At 40.4% G+C, this 19,286-nt stretch overlaps 1 protein-coding gene across 1 annotated transcript in view; it reads right to left on the bottom strand.

Annotated features, from left to right (window-relative positions):
• Positions 1 to 690: 690 nt before the first annotated feature.
• Positions 691 to 19,286, bottom strand: part of PKD1L3 (polycystin 1 like 3, transient receptor potential channel interacting) — a 37,890-nt gene continuing 19,294 nt past the window's right edge. The window contains exons 20-43 of the mRNA XM_069868727.1: positions 18,894 to 19,020; positions 17,631 to 17,765; positions 16,734 to 16,959; positions 16,156 to 16,349; positions 15,487 to 15,717; positions 15,174 to 15,275; positions 14,781 to 14,959; positions 14,281 to 14,427; positions 13,560 to 13,759; positions 13,185 to 13,411; positions 12,478 to 12,694; positions 11,646 to 11,874; positions 10,642 to 10,873; positions 10,107 to 10,203; positions 9,257 to 9,397; positions 8,401 to 8,586; positions 7,226 to 7,553; positions 6,594 to 6,727; positions 5,567 to 5,694; positions 5,072 to 5,232; positions 3,832 to 4,042; positions 3,161 to 3,262; positions 2,368 to 2,499; positions 691 to 1,245 (exon numbers count right to left, since the gene is read on the bottom strand). Coding sequence (XP_069724828.1) covers positions 1,120 to 1,245; positions 2,368 to 2,499; positions 3,161 to 3,262; positions 3,832 to 4,042; positions 5,072 to 5,232; positions 5,567 to 5,694; positions 6,594 to 6,727; positions 7,226 to 7,553; positions 8,401 to 8,586; positions 9,257 to 9,397; positions 10,107 to 10,203; positions 10,642 to 10,873; positions 11,646 to 11,874; positions 12,478 to 12,694; positions 13,185 to 13,411; positions 13,560 to 13,759; positions 14,281 to 14,427; positions 14,781 to 14,959; positions 15,174 to 15,275; positions 15,487 to 15,717; positions 16,156 to 16,349; positions 16,734 to 16,959; positions 17,631 to 17,765; positions 18,894 to 19,020 — 4,192 coding nt within the window. The 3' untranslated portion in view covers positions 691 to 1,119. The remainder of the gene's footprint in view (positions 1,246 to 2,367; positions 2,500 to 3,160; positions 3,263 to 3,831; positions 4,043 to 5,071; positions 5,233 to 5,566; positions 5,695 to 6,593; positions 6,728 to 7,225; positions 7,554 to 8,400; positions 8,587 to 9,256; positions 9,398 to 10,106; positions 10,204 to 10,641; positions 10,874 to 11,645; positions 11,875 to 12,477; positions 12,695 to 13,184; positions 13,412 to 13,559; positions 13,760 to 14,280; positions 14,428 to 14,780; positions 14,960 to 15,173; positions 15,276 to 15,486; positions 15,718 to 16,155; positions 16,350 to 16,733; positions 16,960 to 17,630; positions 17,766 to 18,893; positions 19,021 to 19,286) is intronic.

Genomic DNA, 19,286 nt, shown 5'->3' with positions numbered 1-19,286 from the left:
CCAGCAGGTCCAGGGAGGTTCTTCTCCCTCTGCACTCGGCACTGGTGAGACCGCTCCTCGAATCCTGTGTTCAGTTCTGGGCCCCTCACCACAAGAAGGATGTTGAGGCTCTGGAGCGAGTCCAGAGAAGAGCAAGGAACCTGGTGAGGGGCTGGAGAACAGGCCTGATGAGGAGCGGCTGAGAGAGCTGGGGGTGTTTAGCCTGGAGAAGAGGAGGCTGAGGGGAGGCCTCATTGCTCTCTCCAACTACCTGAAAGGAGGTTGTGGAGAGGAGGGAGCTGGGCTCTTCTCCCAAGTGACAGAGGACAGGACGAGAGGGAATGGCCTCAAGCTCCACCAGGGGAAGTTTAGGCTGGACATTAGGAAAAAAAAATTTCACAGAAAGGGTCATGGGGCACTGGAACAGGCTGCCCAGGGAGGGGGTTGAGTCGCCTTCCCTGGAGGGGTTTAAGGCACAGGTGGACGAGGTGCTGAGGGACAGGGTTTAGTGTTTGATAGGAATGGTTGGACTCGATGATCTGGTGGGTCTCTTCCAACCTGGTTATTCTATGATTCTGTGATCTCCAGCAATCATGTGCAGCGGGACAAGGGCTGGGACACAATGGATTTCCCACTTAGATGCAGACGGATAAACTTTCCCAGAAATCTTATGCATATTTATTACTTTTCAAGGACTAATTTTAATGTTATTATGAACTTAACGACAGTCAGAACCTTTGCTAATTCAGGCTGGCTCCAGCTCTGCCTGCCCTTGTGTTTGTGATAGAGAAACGCTGCAAATGGGTGATTACAGAAGATGTTTCTGTTCAGCACGAACACAAGATGTTATCACTTCCAAAGGAGCCAGGAGTGTAACAGTGTCTGGAAAAGCTCTATTAGAAAAAAAAAAAGCCAAAGAAAAAATAAATGTCACAGAAAAAACATGCAATTAGAGGGACATTCTGTCTAACTTTCAAAAAGTACAGTTACTTGGATGAAAACTTCTGCTTAATTCAATATATCCCACTTTTTGTTATAGTAACTACTTTTTGTATGATGACAACCTAGCCTAACCACTGCACCTGATAGCTAAACAGCAAATCTTTTACCCACAAACTGGCTATTTGTTGTGGTTATGGTTTAATCACCAACAGGTTGTTCCATTTTATTGTTAGTGACTGGCTGCTCTTCCTTCTTGCATTTAATCCCGAAGAAACTGCAAAGTTTCATTAGCATTAGATCAACAATCTCCTCTTCTTCTGAAGCCTGAAATAACAGCGGGAAGCAAGTTACTCAGATGCACTGACCAGAAGCAATACAGTCTCCGCTGGAGCCAGAGAACATTACAAGAGAAAATCACAGAATCATTAAGGTTACAAAAGAGCTGGGGAGGGGCTGTTTTCAAAGGCTTGTGGTGATAGGATGAGGGGGAACGGGTATAAACTGAAGAGGAACAGATTTAGACTGGACATAAGGAGGAATTTCTTCACTGTGAGGCCCTGGAACAGGTTGCCCAGGGAAGCTGTGGCTGCCCCATCCCTGGAGGTGTCCAAGGCCGGGTCGGATGGACCTTGGGCAGCCTGATCCAGTGGGAGGTGTCCCTGCCCAGGGCAGAGGGTGGAGCTGGATGGGCTTTGAGGTCCCTTCCAACCCAAACCATTCTATGATTCTGTGATCCATTCCAACCATCAGCTCACCACTACCATGCCTACTAAGTCATGTCCCAGAGTGCCAGTCTTTACTTGAGGTGAAATAAGATAACTTTCACTCTAAGCAGAGTATGAGTAACTGCCAAAGCAAAACGTGTGAACATTTTTGTCAAGATACACCCAGATGGGCGTGGGTGAGCATGAACATTACAGAAGAAGTTTTGGCTCCGTCAGAGCCCATTGCAATCTTGCCTGGAGTTCACTTGCTACTTTACCATACGGCTAGTGGTATGTACAATGAGCCACTTGCCGTTTCTAGATGAAATAAATGAGAAAAACTAAATTTATCTTGTTTCCTATTGACTGCATTCTTAGATTTCATCTCCTTTGGCTTTATTTAAAACAGGAATGTTGGACAGTACTGCAGCTGGATTTCTCACCATGCTGTCAACAGCTTGAGTGGGTCAGGCACTCACAGTGACGTTTTTAAAAGAGTTGTAAAGTCTTCATGGACTTTAGTAGCACTTTTGGCACTGGTTTCAAGGAGCCAGGCATAAGTCTTAAAGAATAAATCTAGAAAAATATGAAGTGTGCTTTTTGAGAATGGATTGACTATGAGTATGGGTTTTATGTTGACTACTTAAGACTTGGACTGAGTTTACATGGGTTTCATCCTAAATCATAAGTAAGCACTGCACAATAAATGGTAGAAATGGCAGAAGAATTTAGATGAACACACCTGGTAGTGCTTCTGCTCTTCACTAAAAGCAACTAGTATCACTGAAATGAACAGATTCAGTACCACAAACGTCATGAAAATGATGCAGGATCCAATTAAGAAGGAGCCTAAAATTGGATTGTAGTCCAACACCTGTAGGATTTATAAGGTAAGACATCATATTATAATTGTAAAAACAAACAACCAAACCAAACATACAAGCAGTTAAGATGCAATAAGGACCTTGTCTCTTTGAAAATCCTGGTGGTTAATAAATCATGCTATATGTATTATACCTATATATATTTTTTCCTCTAGTCCCTTTCCTATGTTGATTTGATATAGTAGAAAGATGATAAAATATTTTATGAATATAGATAGTCTTTGGGAGAGTTTAGGTATTTGCATTTGATTGTAAAGGTAAGTTTCACGTGAAAGTTGACAAGCTTGGAGGTCTCTTTATCCAGTAAAAGCTGAAACTCCATGATGCCTTGGCTTTCAAGGTATATATAAATCTCTATGCTTTTATTTTATTTTATTATATGGTTTACAAAGAAGTCCAGTCAGACTGTCATGGTCACATACAAACTAAAGGTTGTGTAAAAACCCTAAAACCTAATTCCCGTGTAAGCTATAACACAGGAATATATTTTAACGATTAACAACATGAGTGGGATGTAGAAGTGACAAATTTTGTGCTTGCAAAATTACATCAATGTCTAGCACTAATTGAAAGTCTTTCTATTTGCTGGGTCAAAGTGATAGCCTAGCTGCTAATTATTCAGTGACAAACTTTTAAAATTAGAGGTGATACCTCCTCATAGTTGAAGATTCCCAGCTGAAGACTGACCATGGTCTCTGCTGCATCAAAGAGAGTTTTGTAAGAGGAGAGTTTCCATCCAAATATCAAGTTTGTCTGCAGAGGAAAGAAGGCATATCTTTTGAATTTCCCACATCACTATGCCAGAACATTTACACAAAACATTTCAGCTAAAACAGTAAACGTACATAAATAGTTGCAGTCCAATAATTCTTTAATCTCATTGGAATGAAAATAACATTTTATTTGCCTAATAAGTATTCCTATAATAGGCATAAAAATAATTATTTCCCACTTAAAAACTAGCCAAACAGAAAGTGGCACTTGCTGCACTCTCCCCAGTTTGAACTTTATCCACAAATTTTTTTTCCTGTACTTTGTCACACACAATGCATTCAGAGAACCCATTTTCTTAACTCAGTGCTCAATTTTCGTACCAAATTTCAGCTTGCAAGGAACAGACAGTGTTATTGGAGATATTTTAACTTCTCTTTTGTGTGTACTGAAGAATTGGTCACCAAGCTGCTAACCATGGATTTAGGTAGGCAGCTTTATTCAGTTTTACCTTTCAAAGCTATGTTGATTTCAGCATTCAGAAGTAATTCATTTAACCTGGCAGTACTTGGATGCAGATGGCAGACCACAGAAACCACAGTTGTACTCACAGCAATAGAATAGGCGAGAAACATGATTGCAATTACAGTGATGAATCCAGAGATATCACCCCATGCCCTCCTTAGAGTTGAAGTGATCATGTTTAGTTTAGGATTGAGCCTCAGGAGATGCCACAGTTTCACCGTGGAGAGGAGCACTAGGAATGCAATCAGGTAGCCAAGAACTGCATCAGCTCGTGCTGTTTCATTAAAGCTTACACAGCTGTTAGGAAAACAGAAAAGATATAAGAGACTGTGCACACAGAAGCATTTGAAGTGCATAAATGAGCATGCTGGAAGAGCCAGTCACTCTGTTCTTGTGTTCAGAGTTTTTATATCAGTGTTAGCTAGAGCTGAGGGAGAGTAGAAGCTGCAGCCCAAATGCTCATTTTTAACAGGTTGCTGCTTAAAGGCAGCTAACGCAAACTTAGTATCAAACTCTGACTCTTGTTAAGGAAGACAGGTTCTTTAGTCCATGTGTAGTTGAGAGGATGGGGTTACTGGTGCTGTGCAGGATGCACTGCTGTGACAGGATTAGCTGTTTTCCATAAAGTTGTGTACTGTGAGGAATGAAGGAAAAGTTTGGAGGTCAGAACTGTGATCTGTGACTGAGGCAAGTCAAGTTTTAATGTTAGCTGAAAAAAAAGCTTGGTAATACTTATATTTACCCTTTATAAAGGGAGCATGTTGTTTATACTTACAATTTTGTTTACAGCAGAGGTGACCACAAAAATAAATATAAGTTGTGTATGCTAATATAGCACATGACATACCCCTACTGGTATGACATGTGCTTACTGCATTAGCAAGAACGTTAACTTTTGGGTTAAAGGAATTGCTTGTTCTTGCCTCTCATTCAGCACTTGTGAGGCCTCATCTGGAATATTGAGCCCAGTTTGGGGTTTCCCAGTGCAAGGAGGACATTTTACCACAAAGAGTGAGGCAGGTGATGTACTATCTGGATGGGTGAAAGGCTTGTTGATTCAGAAGAGGGTTATGTGGATAGGGAACTAGAAGGCAGGCTAGGGGACTTGGTGCTCACGTCTGCTCCATTTTGTTAGTGCAGTATCAGCAGAAAATCCTGTGCTGACACACTTCGAAGTCCTGAAAGTACTTAGATGCTTCATGAATATAGCCATGTAGGGCATCGTAATCTAGCACAGAGAAGCTGCTATCTGGGAGAGGAAAAATAGTTTTGTTTCTGCGTAAGCAGCACAAAAAAAAAACTGCACTAGGTAGCATTAGTACTTACGCCTCTTTGTGCTCCTGGTAGTAGCTGATGTCTCGAGTGCCAAGGATTGTCCTCTTCACAAACACTGACAGAGCACTCCAGCTAATCAATATAATGGCCATCTCCAGGAGATTCCACTTGCTGTGGAAGTATCTCCATCTCAGAGTCTTCATCAGTTTTCCCTGTGAAAAGAGGAGTTTTACTGTTTCAGCCTCGTGCCTTTGTATCATACAATACACCTGTAAAGATTAGGGCTATGACCTGTGCAATAAAGCAAACTACTGCACATCAGTAAAACTACATCTTGCACTTACTATTTTTCTTAAAAGAAGCATTAGAGCCAAATGAAATGTTGCCTTCCTCTTATTTAATACAGATACAGTATCTGATTCAGGCTTCCGTTGGTGCAAGTCAGCAGCAGCACTACTGAAATCAAATGTAGTTCTACAGTTTTTCTAAGTGAAATCAAAACCAGACATGGTGATGCTGTCAGCCAGGCTTTCCATTGGGCCTCACCTGAACTATCATGTAGTACGCGATGAAAAGGAAATAAATTACTTCTGCTGCAACCACAAAGATATGAAGACTGTTGGTGTATGTGTACAGCCGGACACTCTGCAGCTCTGCACTTGTGAAGAAGGCCCCTAAAAAAACAGTGTTCATCTCAGTTATCTGTTAACTACATCTTTGTGCTTTCATTCAAAGAAGTCAGTTCACCAGTAAGACTTCCTTACTGGCATTGACATCAACGTGAGACTGAATCCAACTATCAGACTAAGATTTCGACTTGATTATGTGAGTAGCCTTGTAAATGTTCTTTGAAATTTTCCTCAAATAGGAATTTCAGGCAGTTGATGGGTTTTAGAGCACTATTGCTCTCCTGCGATAGTATGATACTAATCCCAGCAGGGATGAGTTTGGGTTGGACTACAAATGCAGAATTGTAGCAGGAGGACCTGGAGATGTGAATCTGAATCTCATTCTAAAAAGAAAATGAGCTGTTTTGTCGTACAGGCATTTTGCAATACTGGGCCAGACCTGTGGGAGGCTGCTTCTCCGATTAGATGTTTCTCTATGGCCTTCAAACCAGAATCTAGTTTCACAATTGTCTTTGTTGTATCCAGATGATGTATCATATGATTACACAGCTATGTATTGGAAGTCTTCGGGAACAAAAAAGACAGGCCGTTATTTGTACTTTTTGTCATAAAATTGTATTGATTAGCTGAAATGATTAAGAAACATATTTTTTCTTGTTTCTGTTGTGTAAATTCTGGAGATGAAGTTTCAGTACCATATTTTCAGCAGATGACCACAGCATAAACAAACATAAGATATTCCATTATGGTCTATATTACTGTGATGCTACATGTTTCCTAAATGGTTTATACATTTTACATTGATTTTATGATGTTTAGATTTACTAAAATGCTTCTGTTTACTGAATAAAGAACTAGGTAGGCACTGACAGCATGTGAATCTGCCCTCTGTAGGTGCATTGCTTGCTGTCTTCAGATATGTGTAACTTTAAAAATATTCTCACCTAAAGCATTGGTTTCAAACATCAGGCTTATAATGCAGAACAGGTTCACATTGGCATTGTAGACTGTAAATTCCACAAACACTGCTCTCGTGAAGGTGTCAAGCCAGATGTTGTTGAAAAGGTACTGGAGAATTCTGCCAAAAAAGTGTACAGCCAGTGATATAACTCATACAGGAAAAAGTATCACATGGAGGATAGGGGTGTTTGGATATTATCATAGAGAAGGAGTAAAGCAGAGGTGATATGTTCAAGAGGACATCTCGTCTGTCAAGACTGCGTGTAGGGGTTATTTTACTATTAGCCTAGGTGCTGAGTTTCTTTTTGGCTTCTCTGGAGAAGCAGTTCTTGGCCAGTGCTAAACCTGAGGTGTCTCAGGTATCTGGTCATTTACCTCATAGAGGATAGGAGAAAAAGGTTCTAATTTTGGATTCTGGTTGTTACCTAGCATGGAGCAAGATGATAGGAACATAAACTACAATGATGGCACCACACTAATACCTACAGTATTCAACACAATACACAGCAGAAAAACTCAGGATGCAATCTGAAATAAACCTTAAATGGGGTAGAGGAAGGAACATCATTGATGCTACAGCACATACACCAATAATGTACAAGAATACAAGTGGTACCTGGAGGTGTTCTTGGGATCAGTCCCCAGGTGAATCACGTATCCCCCTCCCCTGTAGATGGCAAGTTTGCCCCAGCTGGGTTGCCCTCGCAGTTTGGACTGACTCTGATATTGCCATGCTGAGCTTAAGTCAGAGGAGTTATCAAAGACTGAAGTATTCCAGCGTTCTCCGTAAACCGATGTATCTTCTGCTTGTAGAGAATATGGAGCATGGCATTCCTGAATTACATGCTGGAGCTTGGGAGAAATAGGGCAGGTGTCTCCTTTCACTCTTACTTGGCGAATTCGAGCACTACCCACCAGCTTGGAATTGCCATCTGTAATGAATCCTAAACAGGAGATGGAAAAGAGCAGAAGTAGCAACATGACAGAACTAATAATATTCTTAATTTCATTTATGATTCACTGATACATTAATATTTTGCTATGGATTCTTTTCTAAAGAGCAATGTAAGCAAAATAGTCATTAAAATTAAGCCCTCCTATTGATTTGAACTGAGTTCTTAGATAACATCTGTAGAGAGTAGAGTTCAGTGTCACTACCTGTCTGTATCCTATACAGAAGGAAACTGAGGCCTGGAGGAGAAAACTGACTTGCTTTGAGTTATGCAGCAGAGTAGCATTTTGCAGTGTTCATTTGTACACTGTTGGTCAACAGTTCAGGTCATCCAGCGAACAATTCTACTAATATATTTCAATATTTACTCTTAAAGATGAGCTGGAAAACGGTTCATATTTTTTACTGGGTATGGCTAGATAGAAACATGGTGATATTGCATAATTAACCTTCACACTGACCTAGGTCATGATGCAAACAAAGCTTTATAGTGCCGCCTATTTGACACTCTTTGTTTGAATTATGGAAAGGAATTAATGTAAAACTAAAGCATTTGTCTGAATATCTGGAATAAGGAGTGTAAAATGTAAAAAATGTAAAATTACAGTGCGGTGCTTTTAGTTTGTGTTAAATATAAGGAAAATACCAGAGTTCATTGAGCTTAAGATCAAACTATGGGGTTTTTGTTATCCACTAATATTCATATTGTACGAGTCTGTATGAGCCTTATAAACTCCCCTTCTCTTTCTCCAGTCAAATATGCATGTGCAGGTTAGGGGCACGTGTAGTAGATAATGTTTCAGAATCTGGGAAGCCAAAGTCAAAGAATGAGATTGCACCTTTATACGATCCATAAAGATTTTTGACTAGGGTAGTGTTTGCCCACTTGAAAAAGTCCTGGTAACTGTAGATATCGTGGAATCCATCTGTAAAACTGTTCTCAATGTGTTTGTTTAAGTAGTAGGAATTGGGATCTCTCTGCCCATAGGCAACCAGTAACAGCATCCATAAAAACCCCAGATAGGCTGGAAAAACGCAAGAAGAGAGAACACATGTGAGCTCAGAATTAACACTGCTGTCCAAAACAGATTGCATGAAAGGTTATTGCTGTCATCATTTATTAGGTTAAGGAGATGTTTTGCTAGACTCTGACTGACCAGTGCTACTGAATTTACCCAAGCTACTTCAGTGTGCTGTGGGTTAAGTGTATCACATTTGGAATACAAGTAGCAGTTGAGGAAGTAAGTGGTAAGGCTGTTGGACACTGATAATAATTACAGCTCTTATTTAAAAGAGTAGTGTAACTTTGTTCCAAGTGAAGTTGATGTAATTTTTTCCTGTTCTTTTTAGAGGAAATAAAAGGGGGTATAAATAATTACCTGTAGATACTATCTGCTTTTAGAAAGATGGCCTCCTTTTGTTCTTTTGATTTCAGCTTTATCTTTTTATCCTTTCTAAATTTTCTTTAACCTTCTGTGTCTTTAATGTGTTTCTGTACCAAAACATCAAGTCTTCAGCCATACTTTTATCTCTAGCTAACATTCCCACCTCCTTTCAGCTGAACAGCCTTGTCTCTACATGGTAACGGCTGACAGAAAGCTAAAAACATGCTGTAACTTTGTCAGCCAAGAGAATAATATTCTCACTGATGAAAAAGACTGAATTAAAAAAAGATAATCTGCATATGTACAATACCCAGGATTTCTCTGAGGAGGGCAAATGCTTTCTGCTCCTTCATGCAGCTGATTTTCATTTTCTCAACATCAGCCTTAGGAGGTGGCTGGTAAATATTGCTTCTACTGTCCCTTCGGGCTCCAAAAAGAGGGTTTGAATCGCCTGTGTGTGAGAGCAGTAAACCCTGGAATTAGTCAACAGATCATTTATGTCTCACTTTTTGTTTCTTTAAGCATTACAAGGAAACATTTCTGTTTAATAATTTCCCTTAGGAAAACAGGAGATGTGATTTTAACAATTAGTGTAATAAGGCAAATGGTGGGGAGGGAAGGAGCTCACAAACACAGTGTATTAAGTTTAGGCCCAGGTATAGTCCAGGTGTCTCTCTCTAGGCTGAGCATCTCATGAGGTGACGTATTCAGAGCCTGAGTCTGATCAGGAAGGAAGCTGTTGATCAGGATTCTTTGCTGTGCCCTTGGACTCCTGTCTGCTACTATCAGCTTTTTTTAGACATGATTGCGATGGCGGAAGCCGCTATTTGTTTTATGGGAGTAAAAAAGTTAATTGTGGTTGTGGAAAACTATGTACATTGAGGACTTAAATATAATAAGACTTAAAGGAGGTGGAAATTCAGTTATTTAGGTTTGTTTCCACTTTCCCCTTGATCTTGGCAGTGCTGATGGGTAGGCACATAGTCACAGCACTTGGGGATTTAGCGATTTCTGCTAACCCTGTTAGCTAAGATTCAGAATATAAAGATAACCAGTGAAGTTCTCAGTTGGGCTGAGTCACGTATTTGTGCATAAAGCATTTCAAAAGCTTAGAGAATGCTTCCCTTTCTGTAATAATTTTTTACTTTACACACAGTTACCTGGTGCAGATAAAGGCCCATCAATAGCTGTGTTTTCTTCATCCTCATGTTCCACCTTCTTCAGAACCAGAGCAAAAAAAGCAGCAAATCCCAGCACCTGGAAAGAATTAGCTATAGACTCTCTATATGCTCATTTTATATAAAGAAGCTCAGGCTTTGATCACTGTGGATCCAGGCAGTGCAGGAGAACAACTGTGCTCCAGCTTTGTTGAGCTCATGCAGCTGAAGCTCATAAAGAAGAGAACAGTGCACAGCACTGAGGTCCATCCAGCTAAACTGGTTTTGCCATATGACACACCTCCACTGGTCAGAAACCTAAGAAACTCTGACACAACAAGGGAGATGAAACTAATGGAGTTAATGTCAGCAAAAGACAAAAAACCCCAAAAAACCTGCTAGCCTTTGTTTTAAGGACAGCTACTTATCATTTTACCTGTGAAATCCTGTGGTTCTTTAGAACACAAAGAATTTTCTTCCTGAAATGATGGTAGAATGAGTTCTTATTGGCCAGTGGCTGTATTTCTAAGGAGCTCACCTTTAAGGGCTGTGTGATGAAAAGACTTTCCAAGAAGGAGATGACCATGGAGATCAGCCACTTGATGGAATTCTCCTTGCCGTAATGCAGCCCATAGAGCATGGTAAAGAACCCAGATACGCCACTGGTGGCTACAACAAGGAACCAAGCAATGAATACAAACCACCAGGGCAGCCCTTTGGAAGAAGAACTTTTCTTGCTGTCACCAGAGAAGCTTGGAATAAGAGAACACCTTGAGAGTCAACCAGAAAAGAAAAAATCAGTCTGCAGTGGAACAAATGCCAAAATCCCAATGTTTGGGTTCAGAGGCGATAGGCAATATCTTATAATTTAAAATCTCAATCAAAATATTCTGAATTCTTTTAACGAATGCAAGTATATAGGATCTATGGATAGCAAAAAGTACAGTGAGAAAAAATATAAGGAAGTGTGCAGAGATCAGCTAAAATCAAAACAAATATGATGAGCTTATTTACTCTTCAGTTCATGCGTAGCTAAACACCCTGTAGAAATGTTGACAAATAAAACCATGAGAATATTTTAGCTGCTGGATACATCTCTTGTGATCGCCATAAAGGTCAGAGAGATAATTAGTGGAATTGTCTTCAATACATCTAACTTAATTATCAGATTTCACTGAAATATTTTTGCCTGCTTGTTAATTTTTCTTTATCCATACACTTTAAGAGACGTCTGATACTTTGGAACTCAGTAATTATCCGAGTTTACTATCATGTGGCATTGTATTCTAACATTCAATTTTGGAGGCAATAATGACAGAGAGCAATGATCTGTCATTATGGCTTTTGTGTGCAGTTCATCGTGCACTGAAATTTTTTTGTTGCTCCTACTACAGCAGAATAGCAATACTTGTTTCTATAGCTATAATAATGGTTATCTAGCACACAGTAAGCATTAATTATTTGGCCTCTGTCGTCCTGACCAGTTTTGAAGTCATGACCTGAATTTGCTTTATACTACAAATGAGATGAGAACTAGGTTACCTCTCACTCATGAATGCTGATGAGCAGATGTGGCTCTCCAGGAGATTCTTCATGTGCTGAACCTGCTGAACAGCTTGTGTGTAATTCTGAGGCACCTGAAATTTATGGGGCCCGAGTAATTCCAGTTCCATCTCTACATGCTGGAGTTGCACGTACAAGCAGCGGTTGTAATCGCTGTATTTCAGTTGTTCACTCATTCCCTTCTCTGGAGTTGAGCTTCTCATTTTTTCTGCAAGGAAAGAAGTATTTTATTTTTTTCAAGAAAATCAGCATAGTTCTCCCTAGATTAAAATACTGTGCAGTACAAAGGTGAGCAGAACTGGAGCTAAAGCCTATGAGTGTGAAAAAGTGAAGAGTAACATTCAAAAAAGCAGATTTAATATCAGAGTTTTAATGCTCTTCTGCTGGAATAGGCTGGAATTGTTGCCAGGAGGCAACTTAGTAAGACCTCTGTCTTACTTAGTGCACAGTGAAAGGACAAGAGGCACAGACTAAAACATGGGAAATTCTATCTGAACTTAAGGAAAAATTTCTGGTTTGTGAGAGGGGCTGGACACTGGAGCAGGTTGCTCAGAAAATTTGTGGAGTCTCCATCCTTGGAGATACTCAACATCTGACTGGACATGGTCCTGGGCAACCTGCTCCGGCTAATCCTGCTCTGAGTAGGATGGTGGACTAGACAATCTCCAGAGACCTATTCCAACCTCAACTATTCTATGAGTCTGTAATTCCTTTAAGTTAGAATGTAAGAAGAGCTTGGGTCATCATGTCCAGTGTTACTGTCATTTTCACTATGAAGGGTTCAGTAGGCATGCCACATTGTGTTGATTACCTTGCATATCCACAGTGCCTAATGTGACAATTATAGGGTCGTCCTTCTTTTTGCTCTCATCATAAAACTCTTGCCCAGCTCTGTTCTGCTGGCAGATAATGTCCTCAACCAATGCCAAAAGTGTATTGATGTTAGTTGATTTTCCAAGAGCTGATACTGAAGTGACGGCTGGAGTCTTCAGGGCTTTAAAAAGTGAGTTGGCAATTCTTCTTATGTCCTAAAAAACACAGCAGCAATGCAACAGTGACTCTGTCTGCAGTGACTTAAGCTGATGTGATCTGAAGGCACTGCTGTCTGGGAGCTGCACTCATTGCTAAAACCTCCAGAATGGACACGGATGCAGGGCTGGACAGAACAGGCCGATTCAAAAGCGCAGGTTACCTGCCTGAGGACCTAAGCTGAGAAAGATGGGGTCTATGCTACCTTTTATTTTCCTTGCCTTGCTTAATGTTTGCTTTTAACCCCTGAACAGTCATGCACATAAAATTGCGCAAGGGCTGGGATGTACATAGGTAGGTGTTAAGCTGGGGATTCTGTGTAGATGGGTAATCGAGTGCTTTGCACCACTGCGTGATTGGCTTCTCACTTCTGGCAAGCTGAAGGGCATCTGGCATGGAAGATTTCTGCTGTTGAGCTGGGGATGTCGAGTAGTGCATGGCAGCAGAGGGCAGTGCAGGACCCTCTGGGGAGCAGCCCCAGGGACTTGCCTTTATCACTGCCTCTGGAGTGAGTGAGACAGCCTGGGTGACCTGTGGGGTGGGAGGTAGGCTTGGGGACACTCGACCGTTCTTTCCTGGCTTCTTCTCCCTCCCCTTCGTGGCTGGCCAGGGTCGGACATTCCTGAAGATCTGCACAATGAGCAGGTTGATGGGGAACATAAGGAAGGAGCTCTCAAAACCGATCATCACTTCCTGCCACGTGAACTCGATCTTACCTGTCAAGATCAAACAGAGGCGAGGAGTAAAAATAACCCTATGAACAATCAGATCTCTCTTGTGACAAAGCTCATTTGTTTGACTGTCCTGCTTCTAGATTGTGCTATGTCTCTATTCCCCTGCATAAGCAATGATGAGGATTGTTACCCAAATCCATTTTCTGCTCGGCTGGGTCTTTTGGCACTCCCCAGAACATGATGCTGGTCAGCATGGTGCAGAGAAGCAGTGAGAAGCAACACGACACGCGCTGGGCTCGTGTGAAAGAACTTCGTGGAGAGCGGCTGAAAACTGAGTACCAGATGTGCCCATCCTGGAAACCTTTGGAGGTCTTCATGAAAAACAGATTGCTGGGAAGGAGGAGAAGGAAATCAAATGGATGCTTAGACAGGAGAGGGAAGAACAAAGCTGCAGTTCAGGGTTCTGACCTGTTGATACTTCTAGGCACTCTTAGAAGAAATAATAATTATGATAAATTGCCAAATATCATGGCCTGGTTTGTATGGAATGGTTGTAGCTACGTATATCCTTTCCATCTAGCCACACTCTGAAGGGAAAGCTAATAATTAGCAAATTCTATGTAAACTATTAAATAAATTATACATAAGAGAAGGTAAGATGCTTGGGTTGCTGTAGGTCTTGTGAGGCTATCCTTCTTTAACACCAATAATTCCAGTGTGGTATTACTGTTAGGGTAATGATTAGACTTACTTAATCATCCCTCCTCTTTTCTTTGTTCAGAGCCCTTTGAACACAATGGAAAGACCTTCCTTATTTTCATTTTTCTGGAGGATTTTGATATTCCTTTGCAAGCTTGCTTTTCTAGACTGATTGCTATCAAGAGTAAGAAAGTACATGAAACAGAAGGTACCTGAACTGCTTCATGTCTTGTTCTGTAGCTACTGGGAATACTTTGTCAAGGACACATTCTCCAATGTCAACAGCTAGCCAAGAGTTACAGAGGAAGTACCATTTCTGATCCCATGCCAGATCATGGACCAATACTCGATTCACATACCTGTTAGAAAAACACAGAGTGCACATTCACATATAACTGAGTAGTATGAAATTCAAGACTTAACAGGGCTGTGGAAGACAAAGTCTGGCCTTTAGCTTCTTAGGTTGTGTCTAAACTGTAAGGCACAGAACACATCCCATCCTGTATGGGACACAGGGTATGGGAAACGTTCCTGGTCCTGCAGTTTAGACTATGATTTAATCTATTCATCTGCAAAAATGAGAAACTAACACTTCCTTCCTTTCTAGATTTGTAGAAAGGGTAAGTTTCAAGTGCTAGAAAAAGAAATCTGTTATCATTATAAAAAATTTTGATGGTTCTTTACTCTTCAGAATCTCCAGATCTCCACTTACCAGGATGGACTGTCTCCTGAGTTATCATGCCACAATCTAATACTCTGCAGCTCCCCAAGAGGGAAGAAGGTACAGAGAAGGAAAACATCCACTCCTCCACGTTCAAAGACTGGTGTATCAGGATCAGCTAGATGGTGTGGTTCACTCTCTCCTTCCAGTCCATAGAGGGTGAGAGTCACCTGGAAGATAAATTGGCAAAATGAAGACCTGCACACCTCTATCCTATGCACGATTGTTCATCTGACACACTCTTTCTCCTTGCATCAAATCTATGGACTTTTTGGCTTTCTGAGTTTGAGCTGTGTTGTTTAATAGCCTCAGTTCCTCCATTATTCATCTCATTCTCTACAAGGAGTGCATGAACTGTCTTACCCCACACAGTGCCAATGATACCTTGGAGGTTGTGGCTGCCCCGCGCCGGTGTCCTGTAAAAACTGTCACAAGATAACGATATTGAGCAAAGGGGTCATTGTCTTCCAGTACTGTGATTTTCACCTGCAGAGTGACATGATACAAGCGGTATGTTAGCTGTTCTACAAGTGTGGATTCCTTAAAGCTGTGGATAGGAATTTGTAATCTTGTGAGCAATGCATATACTTACCAGGAAACAGAGAGTTATGGGGAAGGTAGGATTGCTTACTAAAGCAAGCTAGGCAGAGTGGGAATTGGCCTAAACACATTCTATCTTTATTAGCTGAAAACTTACTTTGGCATCATCCTGGATGTCTTTCCTTCGAGCCCAAATAACTACAAGCACATATATCAGAAAGATACATCCTACAGTTGTCACCACCACAGGGTTGTCCACAAATGTGCCAAATAGCTCTGCAGTTTTGCTAACATCTATAGCATTGGGTAAGACAAAGAAGGAGCTCCCAAAGAAGGTCAGATGATTGCAGAGGCACTGTGTACTTCTAGGATTTGTTTTTGGTCCTACCTGAAAACCAGAAAAATTACCTGGTGAAACATTAGGCTTCAAAGTATTGAGTAACTTATCAAGAAAATGAAAAGTCAGTGCTGAAACTGGTAAGTTAGTGTTGAGAATTGCTATACAGAAAAGAATTGTTGAAGTTCCAATGGTAATATTGATTCTAATGACTAGCCAGAAACAGGTGTTATAATATAATATGGCCTTGTCAGAACGAATCCATTTCTTCTTCTATAGAAACCCATCCCAAGGAATTGAAATGCAAGCGTCATTTGAAGCTTAGTGTGGTGTGACTAAACTCTGAAAAATTTCAGTTTATTAAAACATCTCAGAGTGATTTTGTTTTGTGGTTTGAGTTCAGTGCTATCACATTACCTCAGGATGGTGGCTATAAGGGCTGTCTTTGAAGTAAATCATATAAACATGGTTTTGTTTTGCTTTACTTACATGACATCCATAGCTGTTCCAGTTCCCCTGGTGCTCATCCCAGAATACACAGCGGGATGCAAAGCAAGTGACAGCTAATGTTACCCTTTCATAAACTGTGGAATCCATTTCCATATCTTGTAAAACCGTGAAATAGTAGGTTCCGTCTCCAAAAATGAGCTCTTCTGGGCTAAGAACCCAGGTGTTTGTCTCACCTTGAACATAAATATTTTAGTTTCAATGTAGATGTAGAAATTCTAATTCAGAAGTAAGCAGTTGTGTTGTGTACAATGCAATCAACAAACTGAACTGACTTATTGTTCAAAGCATCCCACTCTCAGCTCCTGTTGGTGAACGCTGTATGCTAGAGACTGGAACACTGAAGCATGACAGATGGAAACTCCTTTGGTAAGTTTCTTTCCAGTTAGATATCTGAACTCATGGTCCAGGCTCATTCTGTAAATAGATGCATGTGCTGTAAAGCTGTGGATGAGCTCTCCCCAAACTGACTGCCCTTAATTTGCTGTGGGTGGTGAAAGTCTTTTGGTTACATAAGCCCAGAATGCACAAGTTCATGATTCACTAAGAAGTTGTCTTACCTCTACTTGTTTTGTTGTAGAACAGATGATTTTTCATATCATAGTTGGTTTCATTTGGATGATAACCATACCCTAAGTAGAGTATTAGTGGAATGTCGTGTTTGGATTCCAAGTGGATCACTATAGATGTGTTTTCTGAGGTAACATTGAACTGGAAAGTGCTAAAATTGCCCAGATTCAACAGAATCCTATCTTCCTGAGCTGCTGAAAGCCTTGGTAATGTTATCTGGTTTCAGACAGAAAGATATAGCTTTATATACAGCAAAGCATCTCGCGCCTTTTATTCTATAAGCACAATACAGCCACATAGTAGATAACATTTTTTCATTACATAGGGAGAGCACAGTCAGCCAAAAATATTAACTTCCAAGTAATTTTCTTGATACTGTTAGCTACTCTGAAAACTTCATTTGAAACCTGTGTAGACCTATCACAAAGTTTATGACCCTTAGTCCATTTCTGAAGAAAGACCTGAGTTTATAAGTGAAACACAAAGTGCATATATGAATGATTTAGATGTCAGCTGATACACGGTCTAGGAAGCCCAAGAAGTCATAATAGGATCATACAGTTATTTGATGGTGAAATCAGACATTGCACTGTATTTTGGGCTGACTGTAATCTGGAGTAATTTCCATAACGATTAGCATTCTCACATCTGTTTAAATGAAGAACAAGATGCTTCTTTTTAAGAAAAGACATAAATATTTGCAATTTCATTCTTAAGATCACACAAATCCTTCCATCACAAATGCAGACGCCATGATCCCATTATACGCTGTAATGAACACTACCATCACTTGCAGTCACTTCACAGAAGACAGCAAAAATGACGGTTTGTAAAAACAGAAAGGAGAAAAGGAAAACTGAGAGAGTGATGGGAAATAGTGGGTTTACCTCAATCTTTTCTTTGAGATTGTTGACCGGTATGATCGAGCCATCTGGACCAGTAAGACTTAGACCTCCCACTGTTCCACTGATGTCAAAACTAGTGTTGCTGGAGAAAAATGGATTCATGGCAAAGCTCACCATCTATTAGCAAGACATTAGTGAAGAGCTTTGAGCTATTGTTAATATTTTATTATATTCACACTAAATTCCCAAACAGATAAAGTTTAAAATCAGACTCAAACTGTTGTCAAATTTAAAGAAACCTGCATCCTGATTTGAATAAGAAGCTACCTTACCTATAAGGTAGGTCAAAAACAACCCTTGAAAGTGATTTTGATTCTGAAATGTGATATGTGTATAACAATGTATATTGCTTTCCATTAATTGTAACCCTTTCTCCATTTAGACACCAGATACCAAAATGTAATTGCAGAAGACTCTTTCAAAGTAACTGCACCAAAGGGAGACTGTGATACCCCTCTTGGAATTTCTACTGTGACAGCAATGCCCAGAAGAGTATGTTAGAGCCTTTGGTCCAATGAGAGGCTCTCCTAATGCTCAGGTAAGGCAGTGGATGTGTTTCAATTGGTTGCAGCAGATGTGTTTCAATTGGTTTCAGTGGGCTCTGGACATTTTTCAGCAGAGATGGAAAAGACACAATGAAAACATACATACATTTTGCAGGTATTGTAGCGGTTTCCTGAGAGTGTCACATGGAGCAGAGCGGCCTTTAGAAAGTTTATTATAAAAATAAGATAATTATGTGCAAACTATTGTTCTGAGGGAAAAACTAACATGTCCTAAATCAGATGAGTAATCTGTTATCATCAGGACATTCACAGGCTTTTTGTGTCTTGCAGGATCTAGGTTGCTCAAACTTATTTATTTCTAGCTAGGATGAAACAGGGCTGCTGCAGGTTAGTTTTAATGGTGATACGGACTCTGAGCTGTTGCAGTCTCCTCAGAACATTGAATAGATTTATAGATATTGACTCATCCCATTGCCTTCTCTAACCATGCAAGTATGAATCAGGAGTGTATGTGAGGGGCTGATGGGGCCCTTCTTAGCTTGCTGAACCAGCCTCATGCAATTAAGATAAATGAAGGCTTCTTTGACCAAAAATATTTCAAATTATTTTCTAGTCGTGTCAGAAGGGGTGACTTGTGTGCTTGTGTATTCATTGTAAAAGCAAAAAGGTTTCTAAAACCACTCAACCAAGAATGTAAGTTGTATATCAGATTGAGTCAGATTAAAAGCTGTTTACTTGCCCTTATATCCACTGTTTCATCATCAGCTCCTAAAACACTGAGGGAGGATGCAGGTGGGAGTGTAAAGCTGGCAGAGCTGGAACTGGAGATATTAATGGATGTGCCATCTATGTTTTCTGTTTGTAGTCTGTCCAGTTAGGGTTAGACACAAGCAAAACAGAATAAAAGATAAATAGGAAAAAACAAACAAACAAGCAACCCCCCCATCAATAGTGTGAACTTACATCTAGAGAAAAGCTTTCTCACTTCATAGGTACAACTTAGCTGGAAAACTATATCTAACTCTGCTGGTAAATACTTTGTACACTATCTGTCCCTGACGCGGTACTCCACATCACCATAGAATCATAAAAAAAGGGGAGAAATTGGTGTTTCTGGAATTTTTACCCAAAT

The sequence above is a fragment of the Phaenicophaeus curvirostris genome, chromosome 14, assembly GCF_032191515.1.
Source record: "Phaenicophaeus curvirostris isolate KB17595 chromosome 14, BPBGC_Pcur_1.0, whole genome shotgun sequence".
NCBI lineage: Eukaryota > Metazoa > Chordata > Aves > Cuculiformes > Cuculidae > Phaenicophaeus > Phaenicophaeus curvirostris.
This window is presented reverse-complemented; position numbering and strand designations above follow the sequence as displayed.